Source organism: Columba livia, chromosome Z (genome assembly GCF_036013475.1).
Source record: "Columba livia isolate bColLiv1 breed racing homer chromosome Z, bColLiv1.pat.W.v2, whole genome shotgun sequence".
In the NCBI taxonomy this organism is placed as follows: Eukaryota; Metazoa; Chordata; class Aves; order Columbiformes; family Columbidae; genus Columba; species Columba livia.
The window spans coordinates 3,054,292-3,074,387 of record NC_088642.1 but is presented as its reverse complement, the minus strand read 5'-3'; the positions used below and the strand labels follow the sequence as shown (position 1 = coordinate 3,074,387).

Sequence of the window (20,096 nt, the reverse complement as noted above, 5' to 3'; positions counted from 1 at the left end):
ACATCAATAATAACATCAATATACCAACACCCACTGATTAGCAAACTGGTATTTTCTTCTGAGGCCTTGGTTAGAAGTACTGGGATGGATCCGGGTGGATTCCTGTTGTCCTCTGAGTTCCTATCGATCTGGTTTTCTCCTCTTTGCTTTCATTTGCTCGGCGCACATGGAACAAGCTCTCCCAAACAAAGAGGTTCCTTTTTGGGGAGAGGGGACAATGCTGCCCCTGCTGAGGTCTATGGAAAACCTAGGCAGGCACCTCGATGGGGATTTGAGAGCCCATTTTGGGGTTTCTTTATCACGTGCTATACCGGTAGAAAACATTTGCTGTTACAAAACAAGGATGAGTCACCAAAGGTGACAGAAATAAGCTCTATTGGTGCTACAGGTGTGTTTTGAGCTCCCTGTAAATTAAAGAGGAGCTTCATACAAGAGATGTTCCTTGAATGTTGACTTTGCTGGCAAGAAGGTTTCACCCAGTGAATTGGCAAAGGTAGAGGCAGGTTAATTAAGCATAAATTATTATCTGGCTCAGCCAACAAAGGTTGAGATGATGCTTTGGGCTTGAGTTTTTCTGTCTGCACAACACGCGCTGACATGAGTTTCCCCTTGATAAGAGTTTCTCAGCATGTCTGAGGACCGAATGATATTTTAAACTGAAACAAGAAGCCTGTGACTGAATGGGCCCAGTAGAGAAAGACTGATACAGCACTGAGAAGGGTAATAGCACAGAGCAGCTCCTGGAAGGCACCGGAGACTTATGAGCGAGTAAATATTTAGTAGTAGATGTTTATTATTGAAAATGGTAATAATTACTGGGGTAGCTGTAGACTGTTCCCATTACACAAGTGACAAGGGATGAACTGGAGTAGGAATTGGCATTTAGTCATTTGGTTGTGTTACCATTAGATGAAAACAATTGAAAAGCACTTGGCAAAAGATTAAAATTACCTGTTCAGAGTCTGAGAGGAGCTGGTGTGCCCGGTCTTTTAGATTTTACTCTCTTCTCTTCTTTTTGCTTATTTTCACTTCTAGCAAACACCTTTCTCAGTGTTGATGTTGCCAGCATCATGTTATTTGGTTCATTGACACATTTATCCAACCCATCCATCCTTCACATGATCCTTTTTATAAGGATATTTTCCTTTGTGGCTGTGTTATTTATAATCTGTATTGCAGGAGCAGTCTCAGATCAATGTCTTGTTCTGCCATAAACATGACCCTCACAAGACCTTCAGTCTGTATTTCATACCTAATAATCATCCCTTACAAAGTAGCAATTAATTAGTCCTCACACTGCCCCAGACAGACAATTTGCAGTATCTCCTTAATTGCAAAGGGAGAAAAGGAGAGGTTATTGCTGATGAGACATGCTGGAGATGAGTACCAGAGTCAAGGAAGATAACTACAACTTCTGATTGTTGTTGTGAAGCCTCATTGTCACAAGCCAATGTATCACTAACATGCTGAACAGGAATACACTGGATAATTAATCCATTTTTCTTTTTTCAAAACTAGGTTGAGACAATCACACGTGGGATTGAAAAATATCAGTCCCCGCATTGAGGCGCTTGCTATCAACACCGTGTCTCAAAGAGACATGCTGAGATGATTCCTCTCCTCCTTTGCTTGCAGGGAGTTAGATTCTGCCATGCTGCGGAGGCTGGAGAAGAGGATTTTGGTTGATCTCCCAAGTAAAGAGGCACGACGGGTGATGATCCAGCACTGGCTGCCCCCTGTGAGCAACAGCGGAGGAGTGGAGCTGAGAACGGACCTGGACTACAGCTTGCTGGGCCAGGTGGGACAGCACGGCAGTGGGGACGATGCCCACTCACTGCTCGAGGTGTTTCTGGGTGGGAACTATATGGAAGAGTGACAACCAGGTGGCCAAGAGGCCACCAGCAACCTGGCTGGTACCAGCACTGGTGTGGCCAGCAGGCCCAGGGCAGTGACCGTCCCTGTGCTGGGACCTGGGGAGGCCAAACCCCAAATCCTGGGAGCAGTTTTGGGCCCCTCACACCAAGAAAGGCCTTGAGGTGCTGGAGCGAGTGGAGAGAAGGGAATGGAGCTGGGGAAGGGGCTGGAGCACAAGTGTGATGGGAGCGGCTGAGGGACCTGGGGGGTTCAGCTGGAGAACAGGAGCTGAGGGGACACAGGGACACAAAGAAACGGCCTCAAGTTGCGCCAGGGGAGGTTGAGGTTGGATCTTGGGAACAATTTCTTCCCCAAAGGGCTGTGGGGCATTGGAACAGGCTGCCCAGGGCAGTGCTGGAGTCACCATCCCTGGAGGGGTTGAACAGACCAGAGATGAGGTTCTCAGGGACATGGGGCAGTGCCAGTGTTGGGTTAACGGTTGGACTTGATGATCTTGAGGGTCTTTTCCAACCAAAATGATTGTACATCACCAATAGCAGCTGGGGGAAGGACCTTGGCTCAGCTGGAACCTCCAGCCAAAGGGAGACATGGAGCCGAGCGTTTCCCAGGCACATGCCTGTCCATGGATATCACACAGTTCTGCTTAAAAATGGTGTCTCCTGCTCCTCTCTGCTGGGCCAGCTTTTCAGCCTTAAATACAGGGAGACTTCCAGCAACATTCTATTTTGTCCCTCTTCTCACCAAGCTGGGAGCACTTCCAATTCATCAGGGTAATGAACAGTTAATTGTGAAGGGAAGGTTTGTCACAGCCCCACCGCTGCGAGAGAAAGGAACGAAGAGATGCATTAGATACCAGGTTTTCTTCATTTAGCCCTTTGTCACATCCTAAATTCTTCAAAAATCTCTTACAGCTTACCCAGTTGTCCCTTTTTATGTCTGTCCACAGAGACAATTCTGCTCAGTTTTCGTTTCATAAATGTTAATAAGAAAACATAGTTATTTTGCTCACAGAAAAGCTGGGAACAGAGGCAAAAAAAGGCAGGTTTTATTTGACCTACAGAAAATTGCCCTATAGAAAGAAAACACCCAGTATTTCCTTTGCTGCTACAAAGTCCTGTGGGCATTTACAAGAACAGGCAACATAACGTTGAGTGGAGGGTACACATAAAATTATATATGTGTTTATGTATACACATCTATTTCGGTCAGGAATAGACTTTACAAATATTATATATAAATATATTTGCTTCTAAACGCCCGATTTCTAAGCCTGTGGTCTCATTCTGATCCGGTTGCAGGAAACGGATGGGTACTCCGGCTCAGACATAAAACTCGTGTGCAAGGAAGCGGCCATGAGACCAGTGAGGAAAGTTTTCGATGCTCTCGAAAATCATCGGCCAGGTACCGATCAGAAAATCCCATCTGGGAAATGCCGATGTGCTGCGGTCACTCTAGAAATCGTAACGTTAACCCCAGCAGGTGGAGCTCTGTTCTCTGCTTAGAAAAGTTTGAAGCTGCATTTCTACAACATTTACTTAAGTGAATGTTTCTGACAATAGGGTTTTGTGGGTTTTTTTTAATGCTGTCAGTATCTGTGCTCAAATAGAACTTTTTCTCGATCTCACTAGGTTTATTCTGTTGTTTTCATATGTTAAGTGCTGCATTAGGCAGGGACATGAATTCCTTTTGGAAATAATAACAGTATTTGATAAATTCTCTTCTCTTTAGGTAACAGTAACTTACCCGTGATCCAATTAGACACGATCACAACAGCAGATTTCCTGGATGTGATCGCCCACACCAAGCCGTCAGCAAAGAACCTCAGCCAGAAGTACGCGGCTTGGCAGAGAGAATTCGAGTCAGTTTGAAAAGAAGGGGGAAAAGGAGAAAGATTGAAAACTTCCAAGACTTTCGCTACCCAGAATGGCATCACCTCATCTCCAAAGCATCAAACGGTGATGGGGAAGGAAGCGCCGTTGTTTCCAGGCAAGAAAACATCAAGGGGAAATCTTTCAAAAGGCAGATGGGGAGAGGTGCTTTATTTTTTATTTGCCATTTTAAAAAAACATTCTTCGTAGAAATAATGTAACGGCGGTTGCCAGGTAATGAAAACTCCAGCCTTAATTTTATGTATAAAGACTTGAAAGATCAATTGCTTGTCAGTTGTTTTTTATGATGGTTGTTTACAGATCTGGCATAGAACTGGAGCAGAAAACTTAAGAATGGTTAGATAATTAGTGTCATTCTGCCTTTCTTTAATGAAATCTGGCTGCTTTCAGTGAAATTCAGGAGCTTAGCAGTGCTTTCTAAACTCGGTTAAGTCTGTCATCATTTTCAGCTGCGATCCAAGCCTTGATGTACCAAATGTTTTGCTTTCCAGTCAGTTTGGGGTATCTCCAAAGTGGAAAAGGCAAAGAATTAGAGGGACTTGGCGAGTTTGTAGCAAATCAGCTTATATTACAGATCTCTTGCCTCCTGAAGCTGACTCTGACTATGGGCCAAAGCAGAAGCCAACGCAGGTTCAGAATTGTTGACGTCAACACCACACGCGTGAATTTATTCAAAACCGTAGGTTACAATTCACGAGGGCACACGAATAGTATCTAAAACCACCTTTTTGTCCCTGGGGGGTTTGTAGTTTCTTGTGTTTCTGTTGCTGAGTCTACTCTGTCCACACTTTCTGTCTCGGAGGGAGATTAAGTCTGACTTTAGGTGACCACCCACCACGTGAGGCTGCAGACAGATCTTCCCATTCCTTCACCACGATGATTCTTCTTAACAAGAACGAGCACGGCTCATTAACACAAAACTATATTTTCAATAAGGTTAATACTCCAGTAATGTATAATTACAAACTAATAATTTAACACTCAGGAGCCCTGTAAAACAACTGTAAAGGACTTTGATTATTACACTTTGCAAATGGACCAGAAAAGCTATTTACCATCATTACAAACTTGGTTTATTTTGGGCGGATTTAGCGCACAGGAAAAGCACGGTGTACTACAGAATTAAATTTCATTTTACAGCTCTATTAACCAACTGTGTGAAAAACGGAATCTGTCCCCATGGCTTGTCAAGGATTTTTCCCTTAACATTAAAAAGAAACAAAACAACCCACCAATAGTGAAATTTTGCAACTGTAGCATTAATAGGACTCTGCTGAGGTCTAATTTCAAAAATTCACAGTCTCTAAAGCATTTAATACCAGATTTTCGTTTCTGTACCATTCTTTTTAATAACAGCATCTAATTAAAACATCTGTATAATGCTGACAGTTTTAATTTTATGTGAAATTTGAAAAACAAAACCCAGGATCTGTTCTAATGAGAGGAAAGACATCAACAGTAGTTATTATTAAACAGAGGTGATATTTTAATTTAAAAGTCACTTCTAAATGTGCGTAATCTCTGAATTAGAGCAGACACATGCTTGGTGAAATCACTACAGGCTGACTATGTTACTCTTTGAGGTTTATTTATTTATTTCCAGTGTGATATTTTTTTCAGTTTTGCTTATTCAGCAGAAGAAATTGACACTTTCCAGACAGGGCTTTTCATCAGTTATTTCTTGAAAACAAACGGAATTCTCCTCTGTCCTGTCACGGCTTGAGCGGAAGGAGCCCACGTCCAGGTTTCCAATGTAAGACATGCATTGCTACTGTGATGTTAATTTTTGAAGCAACGGTAATGGAAATTAAGCAAAATGGATGTTTCTTCAAACTGACTATTCCCTTTCTCAAAGCAGATGCTCTAGGATATGTTCCACTGCCTCTGGGAAGTTCTCACAGGTTAAGTAAGGAGCCGGATTGATTTTGCCTTCATCTGCCGGTCGATATTTACCTGTAAGAGATTAACAAAGAAGTAGATTTATTCAGCTCCACTTAGTACCCTTCTTTTTCCACAAAAATTGCAGCCTCCTGAGATGGGTAACAACCAGACACAGGAGGAACATCCATCTGAGGTTCTCCTGCAACAAACATCTCAAAATTCTTCCCTAAACAAACACCGAGCCTTACAGAAGATTCCTCAGGGGCAGCTCCGGGTCAACATTAAGTGTTATTTATACACTGGTTTCTCTGTACTCTACTGGTACTACTCTTTCAGTGACTATTCAGATATTTGCCTTGCAGGTTTTTGAAAAAATAATGTTATCATCTTCCCTTCTGGCTTTTATGAGGAAGAGCACGATGACTTGCTTTCAACATAACAAACCGTGGCACGAGCAGTCCCTGGCACCATCAATAACGTTGGTAATACTTGTCAGTCCTTTATGGTTCCGCTTCTCTCTGAAGCAAAATGACTTTTATAATTACCAGTGTAATTAGTAGGGAATGTCAGCAGAGTTCCTGAATGATCAGAGGTTACATCGTGATGACTGATTTTGGCAATCTAAAATGTCACAGTAACAGTTCTCTCTGTTCTTTGATCGGTGCTCAGGATCTTTGAGTCATTCAAGCAAAAAATTCACACCTACAAGATCATCTATTACTTTATTATGTTATTTACATCCTATTCTCAGTTTGAGGTGTGTGCTCTAGCCCCATTGTTGAAACTTTAAATATAACAACCTATCCTGACTTTCATTAAGCTTGCCAGCCTGCCACGCTACAGCTGAGGAAATATATCTGCCAAATTCACCCCAAAATAAACAGGGTGATGGACACAGGGTGTTGAGCAACCCCGTGGTGTAACAGGCAACAGGAATGTCGAACCTCTACAAGGCACCAGGGCTTGGAACGCACCTTTGCCTTGGGCAAGGTAGAATCATAGAATCACAGAATTGTTTTGGTTGGAAGAGACCCTCAAGATCGTCAAGTCCAACCATTAACCGAACACTATCACTACCCCATGTCCCTGAGAACCTCATCTGTGTGTATTTTCAACCCCTCCAGGGATGGTGACTCCAGCACTGCCCTGGGCAGCCTGTTCCAATGCCCCACAGCCCTTTGGGGAAGAAATTGTTCCCCAGATCCAACCTCAACCTCCCCTGGTGCAACTTGAGGCCGTTTCCTCTTGCCACTGACTGTGCCACTGTCTCCTGGAACAACCGATCCATCGAGCACTCACCGGTCCTGACCAAGATCCCACGCATGCCTGCGTTCTGCGCGCCACCAACATCATCCCTGCAGTCCTGGGACAGAACAGATCAGCTCATTAGTGCTCATAGACATTATTTGTTAACAAGTTTGGTTTTTTTGTGACACTCTCTGCTTCGCACATCACTAACCAGCCACATAAAAGCAGCTACAAGGAGCCGCCACGTACATCACCGATCATGACGGCGTCCTCTGGAGCACAGCCAGTCCCCCGCAAAGCTTCCAGGAAAAAGGTTTTCTCCGGCTTCCCCACCACCATTGCTTTGGTGTCCGTCGCGTATTCCAGCCCAGTGACAAAAGGTCCAGGTCCCAGAGCCAAGCCATCTTTTTTCTTGAAATATCTGGCTTTATGTATAGCTATAAGAGGAGCCCCATCCAAAATTAATCTAAAGAAGAAAGCACAAAAATTGTATTAAACAAGCGCTATTCACAGCTGAAGGCATCAACCTGCTTTCATTTAAGGTGATGACAAAACTCCCACTGACTTTTATGAAGCTCTAAATCATAAAGAGAGCTAGCATTTGGTGACTTACATAAAGCTCCTTCCTTTTCCCCAGAAACAGCTAATAAAACAAATCCCCCAAATAAAGAATTTATTCTCTTCAGTATTTTAACAGGTAACTATTTTTAAATCCTGTCCATACCTCTCATGCAATTTGATCTCACTAAGCAGCCTCAATTTTCACCCATCTGATTTCCCCACGCAAATATTTTAAAATCAATTAAATGAACCACAGGCAGTGGCTGTAGGTAGCAGTTTGATGGCCTGGCCTGGACTGAAAACACAGCGGCTTCTGTCAGGAAATCTGCAGCTTTTGGGCCTGTTGGTATCAACAACTGTGTGTTTCTGGCAGAGATGGGTGTTCACATGAATCCCAGGGAGAAGGTGAGTCATTTTACCTTAAATTTGTATTTTAACATTGAAGAAATTACAGTAAGCTACACAAAAAAGCATAAAGATATTAGGTACGTTCCCACCAAATTCTTCAGTTGACAGCGCTGAGCCTCGTGGAAACAAAGCTGGATTTGGGCTCCTTGCTGCTGGGAACCAGAGATTACAAGTGGAATAGAGTTCAAAGCAAAAAGTCAGCAGATTATTTTCCTCTTAACCACACCTGATTTATGAATTTTTTTAAGAAAAAAAAATGCCCTTAAGGAAATAAAATTTACTAAAAACTAAAAGAAACAAACAAAAAACCAATCTTGCTTTGACTCTTCAGTGGTTTTCTGCTGCAGCTCCGTTCAAAGAGGCTGCCTGAGGTGAATTTTGTGCTCCTTGGAGGATGTCTGCTCCTTTTCACATGCCTGTGGAGCAGCCTGGGCACTCTGAGCAATACAGAAATGATAATATTTCACTGAATTATCAAAAAGCACTTCTGTTGAATCAATGCATTCCAAAGCAAGCTCAAGAAGAGAGCTGGCATCTGTGTCTGTGAGCAGCCAGATATGTTCACGATGGGAGGATGCCTCCAGGATACAGAAAAACTTAATTTGACAGCGGCGCCACAACCACTCGTGTGCAGCAGTTTGCAAGAAACATCTCACTCGAGAGAATTATTTTAAACGTGGCATCAAAATCCCATGTATGAAGAAGAGAGATTTAGTCTCAGTCATTGTAAAAGGTGCCTAGAGAATGGCCTTACCCTGCGTATGTCATTTGGGGACTAATATTGAGCTGGATTTACCTAACCTCATGTTGGATATCAACCAAGTAGTTGCCTACCAGGTAATTAGTCTTCACAGTCAATGGAGAGGAAAAAGCTCTTCTAGAGCACAGTTCAGCTGCCCTACTTTAAGCACCACTGGGGAATCACAGCATCACAGGCTGGTTGGGGTTGAAGGGACCTCTGTAGATCATCCAGTCCAACCCACCTGCTCAAGCAGGGTCACCAGAGCAGATCACACAGGATCGTGTCCAGGTGGGTTTGAATGTCTCAGAGAAGGAGACTCCACAACCTCTCTGGGCAGCCTGGGCCAGGCTCTGCCACCTCAAAGGAAAGAAGTTTCTCCTCATATTCAGATGGAACCTCCTGTGCTTCAGTCTGTGCCCGTTGCCCCTCAGCCTGTCATTGGGCACCACTGAACACAGTCTGGAAAAATGAATGATGCCTTACAAACACGTCCTCTCTCCCTCAGGAGGCCAGGTCACCGGCTCAGATACAGGCACTGGCACTGTAGATATCTGCATTTAATCAGATTCGCCTTAGAAGTTTTGCTATGAGCGACACAAACCGCAAGTGACTTAAAGGACAGGTGATGAGGACATGGCATAAGGCTCGAGAAGAGTATGTGGCCAGTAGCCAGTATTACCATTAGACCAAATAAAGCTGACACCAGCTGAACAGTTTACCCTCAATAAAGGACTGGGGGATAAACCCAGAACAAGTCAGTGGGACACTAAAGATCAGACAGAGCCCACCCAGTGATGTAAGCACTGGAATACATGATGGGTTAAGTTGTGAAATTAGAATCCGCTCATGACTGTAAAACTCTAAAATCGATGCCACTGGCAACATGCACTAATGAGACTGCCAGAGAATCAGTTTGGTTCAATACATGTTCTTATGATGAGGAATTGTCATGCAGATAAGGACAGCATCGGCTTCCTGCACCAAGGAGCCTCTGTAAGATACTGGTGAGCAGTAACTGATACTCCCTCTATGTATTTAGTGGTTGTAAAGATCTGAAACTAGAAAAAAAGGACGCATGGTAATGCACCTCATAGAATCATGGAATAGTTTGGGTTGGAAGGGAGCTTCAGAGTTCCCCCAGTGCCCCCCCTGCCATGAGCAGGGACATCTTCACCAGCTCAGGTTGCTCAGAGCCCCGTCCAGCCTGGCCTGGGATGTCTCCAGGGATGGTTCATCTACCACCTCTCTGGCCAACCTGGGACAGGCTCTCACCACCCTCAGGGCCAACAATTCCTTTCTCATGTCCAGCCTGAATCTCCCTCCTTTAGTTTAAAACCATCACCCCTTGTCCTGTTGCAACAGGCCCTGCTCAAAAATCTGTCCCCATCTTTCTTTTTTGTTCTGGCAGGAAATCAGCTCAGATCCCAACTGTTTTTTATCCAAAATGTGATAGAATCATTTTGGTTGTAAGAGACCTTTAAAATAATCAGGTCCAACTGTTAACCCAACACTGCCAAGTCCACCTCTAAACTATGTCCCTAAGAACGTCATCTATGGAATAATTCCGGAATGGTCCGGAAAGGTGCAGTAAGTTCTCCCCGGAGCTTCTCTCCTCCAGCTGAACACCCCAACTCTCTCAGCCTGTCCTCCCAGCAGAGCTGTTCCAGCCTCGGATCATTCCTGTGGCTCCTCTGGCCCCTCTCCAGCAGGTCCATGTGTGTCCTGTGCTGAGCACCCAGAGCTGGACCAGCACTGCAGGGGGGTCTCACCAGAGCGGGGCAGAGGGGCAGAGTCACCTCCCTGACCTGCTGCCCACGCTCCTGGTGATGCAGCCCAAGACACAATTGGTTTCTGGGCTCCAAGTGCACACTGCCGGCTCATGTCCCATCTCGCATTCCCCACCACAGGGCTGCTCTCACACACTATTGCAGCCTGGGTCGTGGACAGTCACAAACAAATTTTATGTTTTACCCTTTAATCAACAAAAAAAACAAATAGCTTTAGAAATAAGATGGACCAGATTTGATCCACAGTTCACCAAGCCCAGCGTATTGTGCTGGCCACTCCCAAATACAAGATGCTTCAGAAGATAATGCCAGACATCCTGCATGAGGTAGATAAGGAATAATCTGTCCTAAATACTACATTTCCTTCCCTACAATACTTTATATCTGATAGCTATGGTATGAACATAGAAGCTGTCTCTTGAAAACATCCCAACATCCTTGTTTTTGTGTATTTCTTGAAGCACTGCTAACTTTTTCACCTCAATGACACCCACAGCTCCACTTCTACAGTTTATTTATAGATGCGAGCTATGAAAACCAGGGCCAGACTGCTTGAAGTTCGTGGTTAAAACCCAAAATCCAGGGAGCCCCACAGAAAACAGACCCAGCCATGAGGATCTGACTTACTGAAATGCTTTGTTCATCATCTCGTAGTGGAAGTGCCCAGGAGCCAGTCCTACCACCACTGCGTTGGGGTCATCAGTGGCTATCCCTGGAAAATCAAAACACGACTTTGAACAAAGAGAATTTTATTCATACTTAGCAACAGACACTCAACAAGTGCAATGAATGACTTTAAAACAAAGAAAAAATAGCATTTTACAACAAAGGTAGATCACATAGACTCATTTTACATCTTTAGACCTAAGGTCTTAAAAGGTCTTTAGGTCTGTGGAAAAGGTGTTGATCTATCCAGACTCTGCTGTCCTTTGTGATGAACACAACTCTGCAGCTGGGTTGTCTTAACAGTGACTGTTCAACAGTGACTCTCTCCTTGCTTACACTGAAATGCAGCAGACCATATAAAACATTTTTTAAACTTTTTGTTATCCGAGAATTTCTTTCTACATACATTCATCTGCTTTGTAAGACAGTAGAGCAGGAAGATTAGTGAATTCCATCCAGTTTTTCTATTCCCTCTAGTCACAGAAAACTCCACTTAGGGTATAAAGCCTGACTTGTTCTATATATCAGTCTAGTTATGATGTACTGCAGCACGACCTACAAGGTGTTACACTAAATAAGTTTTGTCTCGTCTGGAAGGTCTTTCTTTTAAGGTGGATTAGTCCCCTTGAGAAGAGCTTGAGCCTCTTTTGTCCTGCACTTCTCTGGAGGAGCACGACTGATTTTACATGGTGGTGCCACCTCTAAACAGAACCAGCAATGGAAGCAGAGAAGCATCTACAGGAGAAACAGGAATAGCGGGAAGTTTTATTGAGGGCAGGTTAAGCGTCAGCTTCACGTGCACTTGCTGGGGTTTTTGTTCCGCATTCACACAGCACATCCTCTGCACCTTTATTGGGATAGCTAGAGCTCCTGGCTTTACAGAGAGTGTCTGATGTCTCTTGCTGTATGTCCTTCAGACAGCAAAACGTACACTCAAGAGACACCAACGTGGATTTGTGACACCACCTAATAGCATCTGGGTCCTTCGACAAAAAATAGATTACGTTCATCCATCTGTGACCAACTCTATAGAGAGATTAGCCAAGAATAGCTCAATAGCAGCCACTAACAGGAATTTAAAACTTCATCCATCGTACCTCAGTGTTTCAAGAGCAGCAGACAAACAGCTTGCAGCAAAAAGAAACAAAGCAATCCATCCCAGATCCAAGCAACATGGATAGTGACACTAATGTGCTCTGCTGACACCTCTGTCTTTGACGTCTTTTACCAAATTAGCAATAACTGCTGTAAAACCAATGGAAATATCCCAAATACACAGAGATTAAACTGATTTAACCACCTTTGGTGAAATAGCTGCTGCCTCTGCTGTTTCCGACCCAAGAAAGCCTGTCTGACAGCACAAACACAGAATATTGCTGGGGGCGTGCTTCCCTGGATACGATGTTAGGTGGAACAGATTATCAGGTTTCGTTGCTCTCAGAGCCCACGGAGGCTTTTCTCCTGAACACTTATCTTTCTGAAGATTACCGACTAGATTACGGCACTAAAATTTAACAGGACATGTCTAGAATGTCTTAGAACCTACTTAAATTGTACAGCCATAAGGATTTTAGTTCATAGGCAAGCGTTAGGGAACGGTTTTAAGCCATACACAGTTTTTCTGCCTTAATTTTTATCTAAAGCCTGAACACACAATACACAATTTTAAACTCTGAGTATGTTAAAAATGTGGGTATCTTCACTACTCTTAAAACAGTGATGTGGTTAAGTCAAGACTAACTGTCTCAGTTTCAAGCATCTGCCAGAAGTGTCCAAGTTAGGATATAACATTTTCTACTTCCTTTATTGTTGAGGGAGAGAAATGGGAACATCCAAAAGTAAAGCAAGTTTCAACCAGGTCTTTAGAGATGACAATCTAGAGAAGACGGGGCGATGAACCTTCTGTCACCAATAAAGGTATCAAAGTGTTAATAATGTAATTATTAACACGTGGAGTGAGACCTAAATGCTCAATATAACATAAGTAACAATAACTACCTGGAGATTTTACATTTAATAATAAACTATTAAGAGAGAAATAACTTCCTGCGTGTACCTCCACGTTGGCTTTTCATCTCTATATGAGCAAAACCTCTGTACAATAGCTGAGGGAAACCTGATTCATAGCTATAAAACAAATCAGCACTGGTAGGTACAATAAATCTCCAGTGATCTGGTGATAAGCATCTCTTTTTTTTATACTAGAAATTAATACAAAGTATTGAGTTTTACTCAAATTCCTGACTATTTGAAGGCTTTGGCTGCTGTTTCCACTAATCCTCAAGAAGCGATGACTTCAGACTGTTTAATGTTCACTTACAGCCCCGTGTAGTATCAATTAAAAGATACAGGGGGGAGAGTAATATGGAAATATCATTGCTGGGCCCTCTTAACAAGGCGCAGGTACAAGAACCAGATGGTAGAGGTGCTGCCAGTTTTGAAGAGAACGTATAGCTGCTGTCAATTAAAAAGGATAAGCGTTCATTTCTGTCCAAAATGCTAGTTACTGAGCCAGGAATTTGTACAACAGATGAACTTTGCTCATTATAACAGCAAAACACACCTCCATCGCAAAGGATACCCACCTCCAGCCTACCTTCACGCATGCATAGTGAGGTTTTTACCTTAAAAATTGAAACGAGGACTTCTAAACCAGCCCATAACAAAGGTTTGTATGGCTAGAGCCTCTCAAGCTCCACCTAAACGTAGAAAATAGTATAAAATACCCTAACAACCGAGAAAGAGTGGGGGGAAGACACCATCACTGAGAAGCCAAGGGAACAGTATAACGGGACTTTTAGGACCAGTGAGTAGGCTGAGCCTGTCTTCTTGGGTAAGATTTGTGCACCTCGTTATCCCAAGTTTAGACTTCAAGCTTGTATTTGTAATCACATTAATAGCACTATATACTCATCTTAGAATTTATATATATCTGATATTTATTTCTTCCAACTAACATCTTATTTCAACTAAAGTGCATTTTTGCAACTAAAGTGTTGTTTTGCAGGCAGTGTGTTTATCAATGGCATCTAAAAGAACTTGCGCTGGTTGCTTTAATAAACCTCCTTATTTGTGGATCTAGCTGTGAGAATTCCTCGTTGAACATTCCCAGACCTACAGTACATATTATACTATTTGTGAGTCTGTGCAGAGCACAGATCACAACTGGCCTGCAATATTTGTGAATCTCATTGTGCAAATTCAACATTAGTGTACTATTAGTGAATCTGCGCACCAGGCCAGCCGTTGAGCACATTTAGACTTATAGTGCTGACGTGAAGTTATTTGCGTCACTCAACAGTTCAACCCAGCTGCCTTGCACGGGGTTTAACTTCTGTTAAATTAATCATCTTAATGCAACAGCCGCCTCACCTGTGAAATCAGGCAGAGCTTTATCGTCCACCAAGAGGAGAGGCCGCACCTGCTTTTGCTCCAGCAGATTTCTGGCTGCCGTCAGAGAGGTGAAGATCTCATTTTCTGTGATGTCAAACCCCAGTTTCCTCAGCCTTTCCAGCAGGTCCCTCTTGCACTCCTTCGTTGTGTTCGTCACAAACCGAATGGTGACCGGAGCGCTGCGCAGCCTGATGGACAAAGAGCAAAAGGAAACTGGCCACAGAACGCTATTTTCACACCTGTACGTCCCTTGGAGACTGAAAAAGGACAAGACCAAGCTTCCCCTGCTTTGCTTTGACCAGGAAAAGCCTGGGGATTCCAATCTCTACCATCACAGTAGCAACACCAACTAGTTGGAAAAGCCTTTTAATTCAAACTGGATAATAAAGAAACCAGCCCCATGTACTGGATCAACAGCAGCCTGAATAAAAATAGACAAACAAAAGAACCTTGTTGTTAAATTATTATATTGAATTCCGCATTCTGGGTGAATTTCGCAGCAGCTGTGGCGCATCTGGAGATGCAGGATTCTCCAGAAGCCCACATTACCTGCATGATGATTTCTTTCGTCAGCTTCTGCAGCCACTTCTCCCTTTACTGAGGAACACCGACATCACACAAAAACACATTATTGCCCTACACTGACAGTACAAGCTACCAAACAATCAAATAATTTTAAGCAACAATTTCAACGGCGCTCCTTTTAATTATTCCCCCACCATCACTTTGGTTTTGTTGCTATAGTGACAAACACCAGCATCACTGCTGCATGGAGAACGTCAGGATAAAGTTGGTCAACACTGGAGACTTGCTCGCACATGCCACCTTTTTCTCATTTGTCACATATATTGACCCTTCACAAGTATAAACTATTACAAAGTCCCCGGTTTGCTAATAAAATAATTATTTTTTTTCCTATGGACCTCACTATTGAGAAATATTGAGAATCTATCCATTTCTTCCCTAAGCTGCAGCCAATCAGTTCGGCATCTCTTTAGTAAGAACAACGACATGGACCAGGAGAAAAGAGCATTGAGAAAATCCTTTTTTTCTTCAAACATCTAAGCAAAAACATGGATTTTTAAGAACGCCAACTCTCAACTGGCATGAGTTCTCCCTGCAGCATCAAACCCTCTTGCAATTGTACATCTTTAAGATATTATTATTTCCGTGGAATTATTTGTGAAAACAAATGCAGAGTTTTCTATTCCTGCTGTGAATTTTCCTCTGAGCTACAGCCCAGCTTTATAAAAAACTGAGCAATACAACTCCAGTAAAAGCATCTCATCCTTAATTCAACCTCAACCTTGATTAATTCTTACTGTCCCAGCACATTAAGGTGTGCTCTCTCCCTCGTCATGATGGCACACATCATTTTGGGGTTTTCCTCATCCATTGCAACACGTCTCCTCCACAAAAACAGTGTCAAGACCACAGTACAAAGACCGCTGGGGTTGCATATCCCATTTTGCCACTGACTCGGACAGATTAAGTCATTTTACTGCGTCTCAGTTTATTTAGGCACCTTTTCATGAGAAGAGAATGAGGTACTTAATTGTCCTCTTTATTAACGTGTTGAAATTCCTACAAAAGACAGACTGTATTATCAAATGTTTCTCAAAATTAAAAAACGACCAAGACCATTTACCTAGCAGAAAGAATATTTAAAAATAATACAGCAAAGCCTTGGCAGAAAGAACAAATGAAACGAGAACTCTGCAGAGGACACCTTGCTCACTGGCCCAGGCTGTTCTCTCTGAAACACTCTGAATATTGTCTTTTTCTACCTAGAAAAGGCTTAGAAAAGACCTAGAGAGCAACTCTGTAAAGCTGCAGGGGGTTCAGGTGATACACGGCAACTTTTTGCTATCTTTGCTGATTTCTCATGGTAATAACACAGGTGTAAATAAAAGCAGAATTTGGCTGCATATTCGCTTATCCATGACAGTATAAAAAGGCAGAAGCTTTGGGCCCGTTTACTTAAACAAGTGTCTTTGTGCAAATGGCACTGACATAAGATATCGGAGGGAATAGAAAAAAGTCGCTTGCCTTTTGAGAGCCTCCTGCGCGCCCGGCACAGCCGAGTCTTCAACGTGGAGCGTGCCGCTGAGATCCACCAGCACGGCTTTCAGTGCGCGCCGAGCTGCCATCCTTCCTTCCCCGGGGAAAAGGCAAATAAATGAAACAACGACAAACCGGTTAGCAGACAATGGATAATAAAAATAAGAAACTCAGTTAAGCGCCTCATTTGTGCCAAGCCCGGTATTACTCAGAACATTACTCGCAGTATTAAATGGGCCCCTTTAGACGGAGAAATAAAAGGCGACATTTAAAAAAAATACATAATTGATGGGGTGGTATTTTCCCAAAGACTCTATATATGGAAATCAGGTGCTATTTGTTTTTTAAGTGCCTTTATTTGTGCGCGTCAAAAAAAAGTCTCTAAACAAGCAAGGCTGTTGGGAAGAGGATCATTAGGTCTGGTATTGCCGGCTCAAGGCCTCAGCAAGCACATTTTGTCAAGTCCCACCGACACCAATGGCATTGTTCAAGTAAAAATAAATAAAATACGACTAAGCGACGATACAGAGCTCTGACTATAAAGCTCAAAATGCTCTGCAAAAGTGGGTAGCGTTAATTTTATTTTTGTAAGCGAGATCTATGGTGATCCAGCCCACAATGCAATCCAGGTGCCCTAACTCCTAAATTATTTGGTGGTTGAGTGCCTGTGGATTTAGCCTGCAAATTGTCAGCGTTCGAGGATATTCAGCACCCTGAAGGGTTACTCTCTCATGAAGACAACAGTTAAATATTTTTTCTAGAGCAAACTTCGGTGTCACACAAGACTCAGCCCAAAACAGAAGCCAGCACTCAAAGGGTAAAGACACTGGGGAAGAAAACGGTGAGGTGATGTTCAAGTCACCTGGCTAAAAAGTTGTCTCAGAAACTTGTCCTTCTCCTTACGTGTGCTGCAAGCACTGTATTTTGCCCCACAAGCAAGTTTGCTGAGCTATTTCTTTGCAAATGTCCAATTCCTCCTGTTTGTTCGACAATAACAACTGCAATCTGTCATCACTAGCAAGTCATCACGATTTTATGTTGAGCTATTTTGGTTAAAAACAGGACACGTAACATGTGTGTGCTTTTAAAAAACACACAGACTAGTCATCACAAGGCTTAGAACCCACCTTAATAAATTTATTTTTCTATCAGGACAGTTTTATCTCTGCAGACGGTTTTATCAATGATCATGTGAACTTGATGTCTCAGGTACAAGACATACTTGTAGAAAACTTTCACATTCTGCTTTCATTATTCCTGCTGCTTCCCTGCAATAAGCAAAGCAAAACTTTCAAAAGTTGGTTTTATAGTATGCTTGTTGCTACACAGGCCAAGGTTAAAAGTCCACGAAAAAGAGCTGATAACAGAACTCCTAAGGGAGCGTCATCAATTGAGAAGAGGGCACCAGGTTCCTAAGACACCTTCTCTGGGTAAAATACTTAATGCAGAAAAAAAGCCTGAACAGAATGGAATTTGCATGACTCTACATTATCTCCATGACAAAAAAAGCTCTCTTCCCTCAGGCACTTCCAACTCCAGCATGGGGAATTTTTGAGTGCTGAGAGAGATTAAAAAGAGGACTGAATAAGGTGCTATTATAGAAATTCTCTAGGCAAAGACACGACTGCAGAACAACTGCACCCTGCCTGCATGGATAACACAGCTAAGGACATGGACAGAATACCTTGCTTCAGCAAAAATTGAATTTTTATTTGATTCCTCTTTTACCCTAGATCTGTTGGTTCTCCAGTTCGCAGTGTATTTAATTGGGTAGTATGGAAGGTATTCGCAGAGCCAGTTTCCAGCACAGACGATTTTAAGTATAAAACTCAGGGTCTAACAAGAAGGTCCTAAAAAACTTCAGTTTTCACAACTGCAGCCCAGCGCATCACGGGAATGTCACCTTTGTGCTGGCATTACAGTCACAGCAAGGGGATGAAGCCGTATGATACCCCAGGCTGGTCAGACCATGAGGGACAGAATCACAGGCTGGTTGGGGTTGGAAGGGACCTCTGGAGATCATCCAGTCCAACCCACCTGCTCAAGCAGGGTCACCAGAGCAGATCACACAGGATCGTGTCCAGGCGGGTTGGAATGTCTCAGAGAAGGAGACTCCACAACCTCTCTGGGCAGCCTGGGCCAGGCTCTGGCACCTCAAAGGAAAGAAGTTTCTCCTCATATTCAGATGGAACCTCCTGTGCTTCAGTCTGTGCCCGCTGCCCCTCACCCTGTCATTGGGCACCACTGAACAGAGTCTGGTCCATCCTCTTGACACCCACCCTGCAGATATTTATCACATTGATAAGATCCCTCTCAGCTCCTCTACTCTCTCAAGTTGCCCCTTGTCCTATCCTTGGTTGTCTCCTCATCAGAAAGATGCTCCAGACCCCTCAGCATCTTTGTGTCCCTCCAGTGATTCCTTGTCCTTAATCTGGGGAGCCCAGAACTGGACACAGAACTGCAGATGTGGCCTCACCAGGGCAGAGCAGAGGGGGAGGAACAACCTCCCTCCACCTGCTGGTCACACTTGTCCTAATGCACCCCAGGGACCATTGGCCTCCTTGGCCACAAGGGCACACTGGTGGCTCATGGTCAGCCTGCTGCCCACAGGACTCCCAGGTCTCCACAGAGCTGCTTCCCAGGTGAGGCTGCGCTGAGAGGACGGGGTTGCAGCTCCATGGCCGCTCCACAGCTCCAGGCGGCGCCCGCACGGCCTCCCCGGGCCGGCCATTGTCCCTGAGGAGCCGGGGCAGCGACTGTCAACCTGCCCCACATCCTGTCCCCGCACCACAGCGCGCATGAGGCTACAACTCCCTTCCCTACCCCAGCCACGGAGATGGTACCGCCTCTTTCCGCCACTTTACGAAGAGCAGATGGGCTGGTCCATTCTTCCGCGATGGAGCTTCCGAACTCGATGGGCTCCCCTTTCCCCTAAAGCGTATGGTTCCGCCCGCCCGTTCGCGCCCGAAGAAGCCGGGCGGGCCCACTCCGGGGAGAAGGGGGAGCAGCATGGCGGCGAGCCCTCCCCCCCGCCAGAGACTAACCTGGCTCCAGCCGCCCCGCCGCCGCCCCTGCGGACTGCCCGCCGCGGGGCCCTCGCGGAGCCGGGGCTGCCCCTCAGAGCGCCGGTACCCGGCGTACCGGCACGGCAGCCGCAGCCACCGCCAGGCGCGGCAGGGCGGCAGCGCTCAGCCCTCAAAGGCCACTGTCGCCGCCTGGGCTCCGGCAGCCGCCGACAGGCAGCGCGGCGGGCAGCCCGCGGAGGGGCTGAGGTGCAAAGGGCGCGCGGCGCCTCAGAGGGGAAGGCGGGAACTGCTAGGAGTTCGAATCCGGGATGTGCCGGGAACGCGGGTGTGCAGCGCGGGAACCGCCGGGAACGCGGGTGTGCAGCGCGGGAACCGCCGGGAACGCGGGAGGGTGGGAGGGGGGGAGGTGACTGCCCGTCTGCCCCGCTCTGGTGAGACCCCCCTGCAGTGCTGGTCCAGCGCTTGGTGCTCAGCACAGGACACACATGGACCTGCTGGAGAGGGGCCAGAGGAGCCACAGGAATGATCCGAGGCTGGAACAGCTCTGCTGGGAGGACAG

The 20,096-nt window shown here is 44.8% G+C and overlaps 2 protein-coding genes across 18 annotated transcripts in view; one reads left to right on the top strand and one right to left on the bottom strand.

Moving 5' to 3' along the window:
• The window catches only part of KATNAL2 (katanin catalytic subunit A1 like 2), a 32,386-nt gene extending 28,359 nt beyond the window's left edge, over positions 1-4,027 (top strand). For all 3 annotated transcript variants that reach the window (XM_005500414.3, XM_065046872.1, XM_065046871.1), the window contains exons 14-16: positions 1,636-1,798; positions 3,174-3,276; positions 3,604-4,027. In XM_005500414.3, coding sequence (XP_005500471.1) covers positions 1,636-1,798; positions 3,174-3,276; positions 3,604-3,743 — 406 coding nt within the window. In that variant the 3' untranslated portion in view covers positions 3,744-4,027. The remainder of the gene's footprint in view (positions 1-1,635; positions 1,799-3,173; positions 3,277-3,603) is intronic.
• Positions 4,028-4,814: 787 nt separating this feature from the next.
• On the bottom strand, positions 4,815-19,717 carry HDHD2 (haloacid dehalogenase like hydrolase domain containing 2). 15 transcript variants are annotated; one of them, XM_065046876.1, is made up of 8 exons: positions 19,556-19,686; positions 17,639-17,779; positions 16,500-16,605; positions 14,430-14,638; positions 11,019-11,103; positions 7,143-7,359; positions 6,945-7,008; positions 4,815-5,717 (listed from the first exon to the last, which is right to left on the bottom strand). In XM_065046876.1, the coding sequence occupies exons 3-8, from the start codon at positions 16,598-16,600 to the stop codon at positions 5,614-5,616; spliced, it is 780 nt and encodes a 259-aa protein (XP_064902948.1). In that variant the 5' UTR covers positions 16,601-16,605; positions 17,639-17,779; positions 19,556-19,686; the 3' UTR covers positions 4,815-5,613. The 15 variants fall into 15 exon arrangements, with proteins under 15 accessions (XP_064902948.1, XP_064902953.1, XP_064902947.1 ...); XM_065046881.1 differs by having other exon boundaries at positions 16,500-16,601; XM_065046875.1 differs by lacking the exon at positions 19,556-19,686 and adding an exon at positions 19,335-19,525.
• Positions 19,718-20,096: the final 379 nt, after the last annotated feature.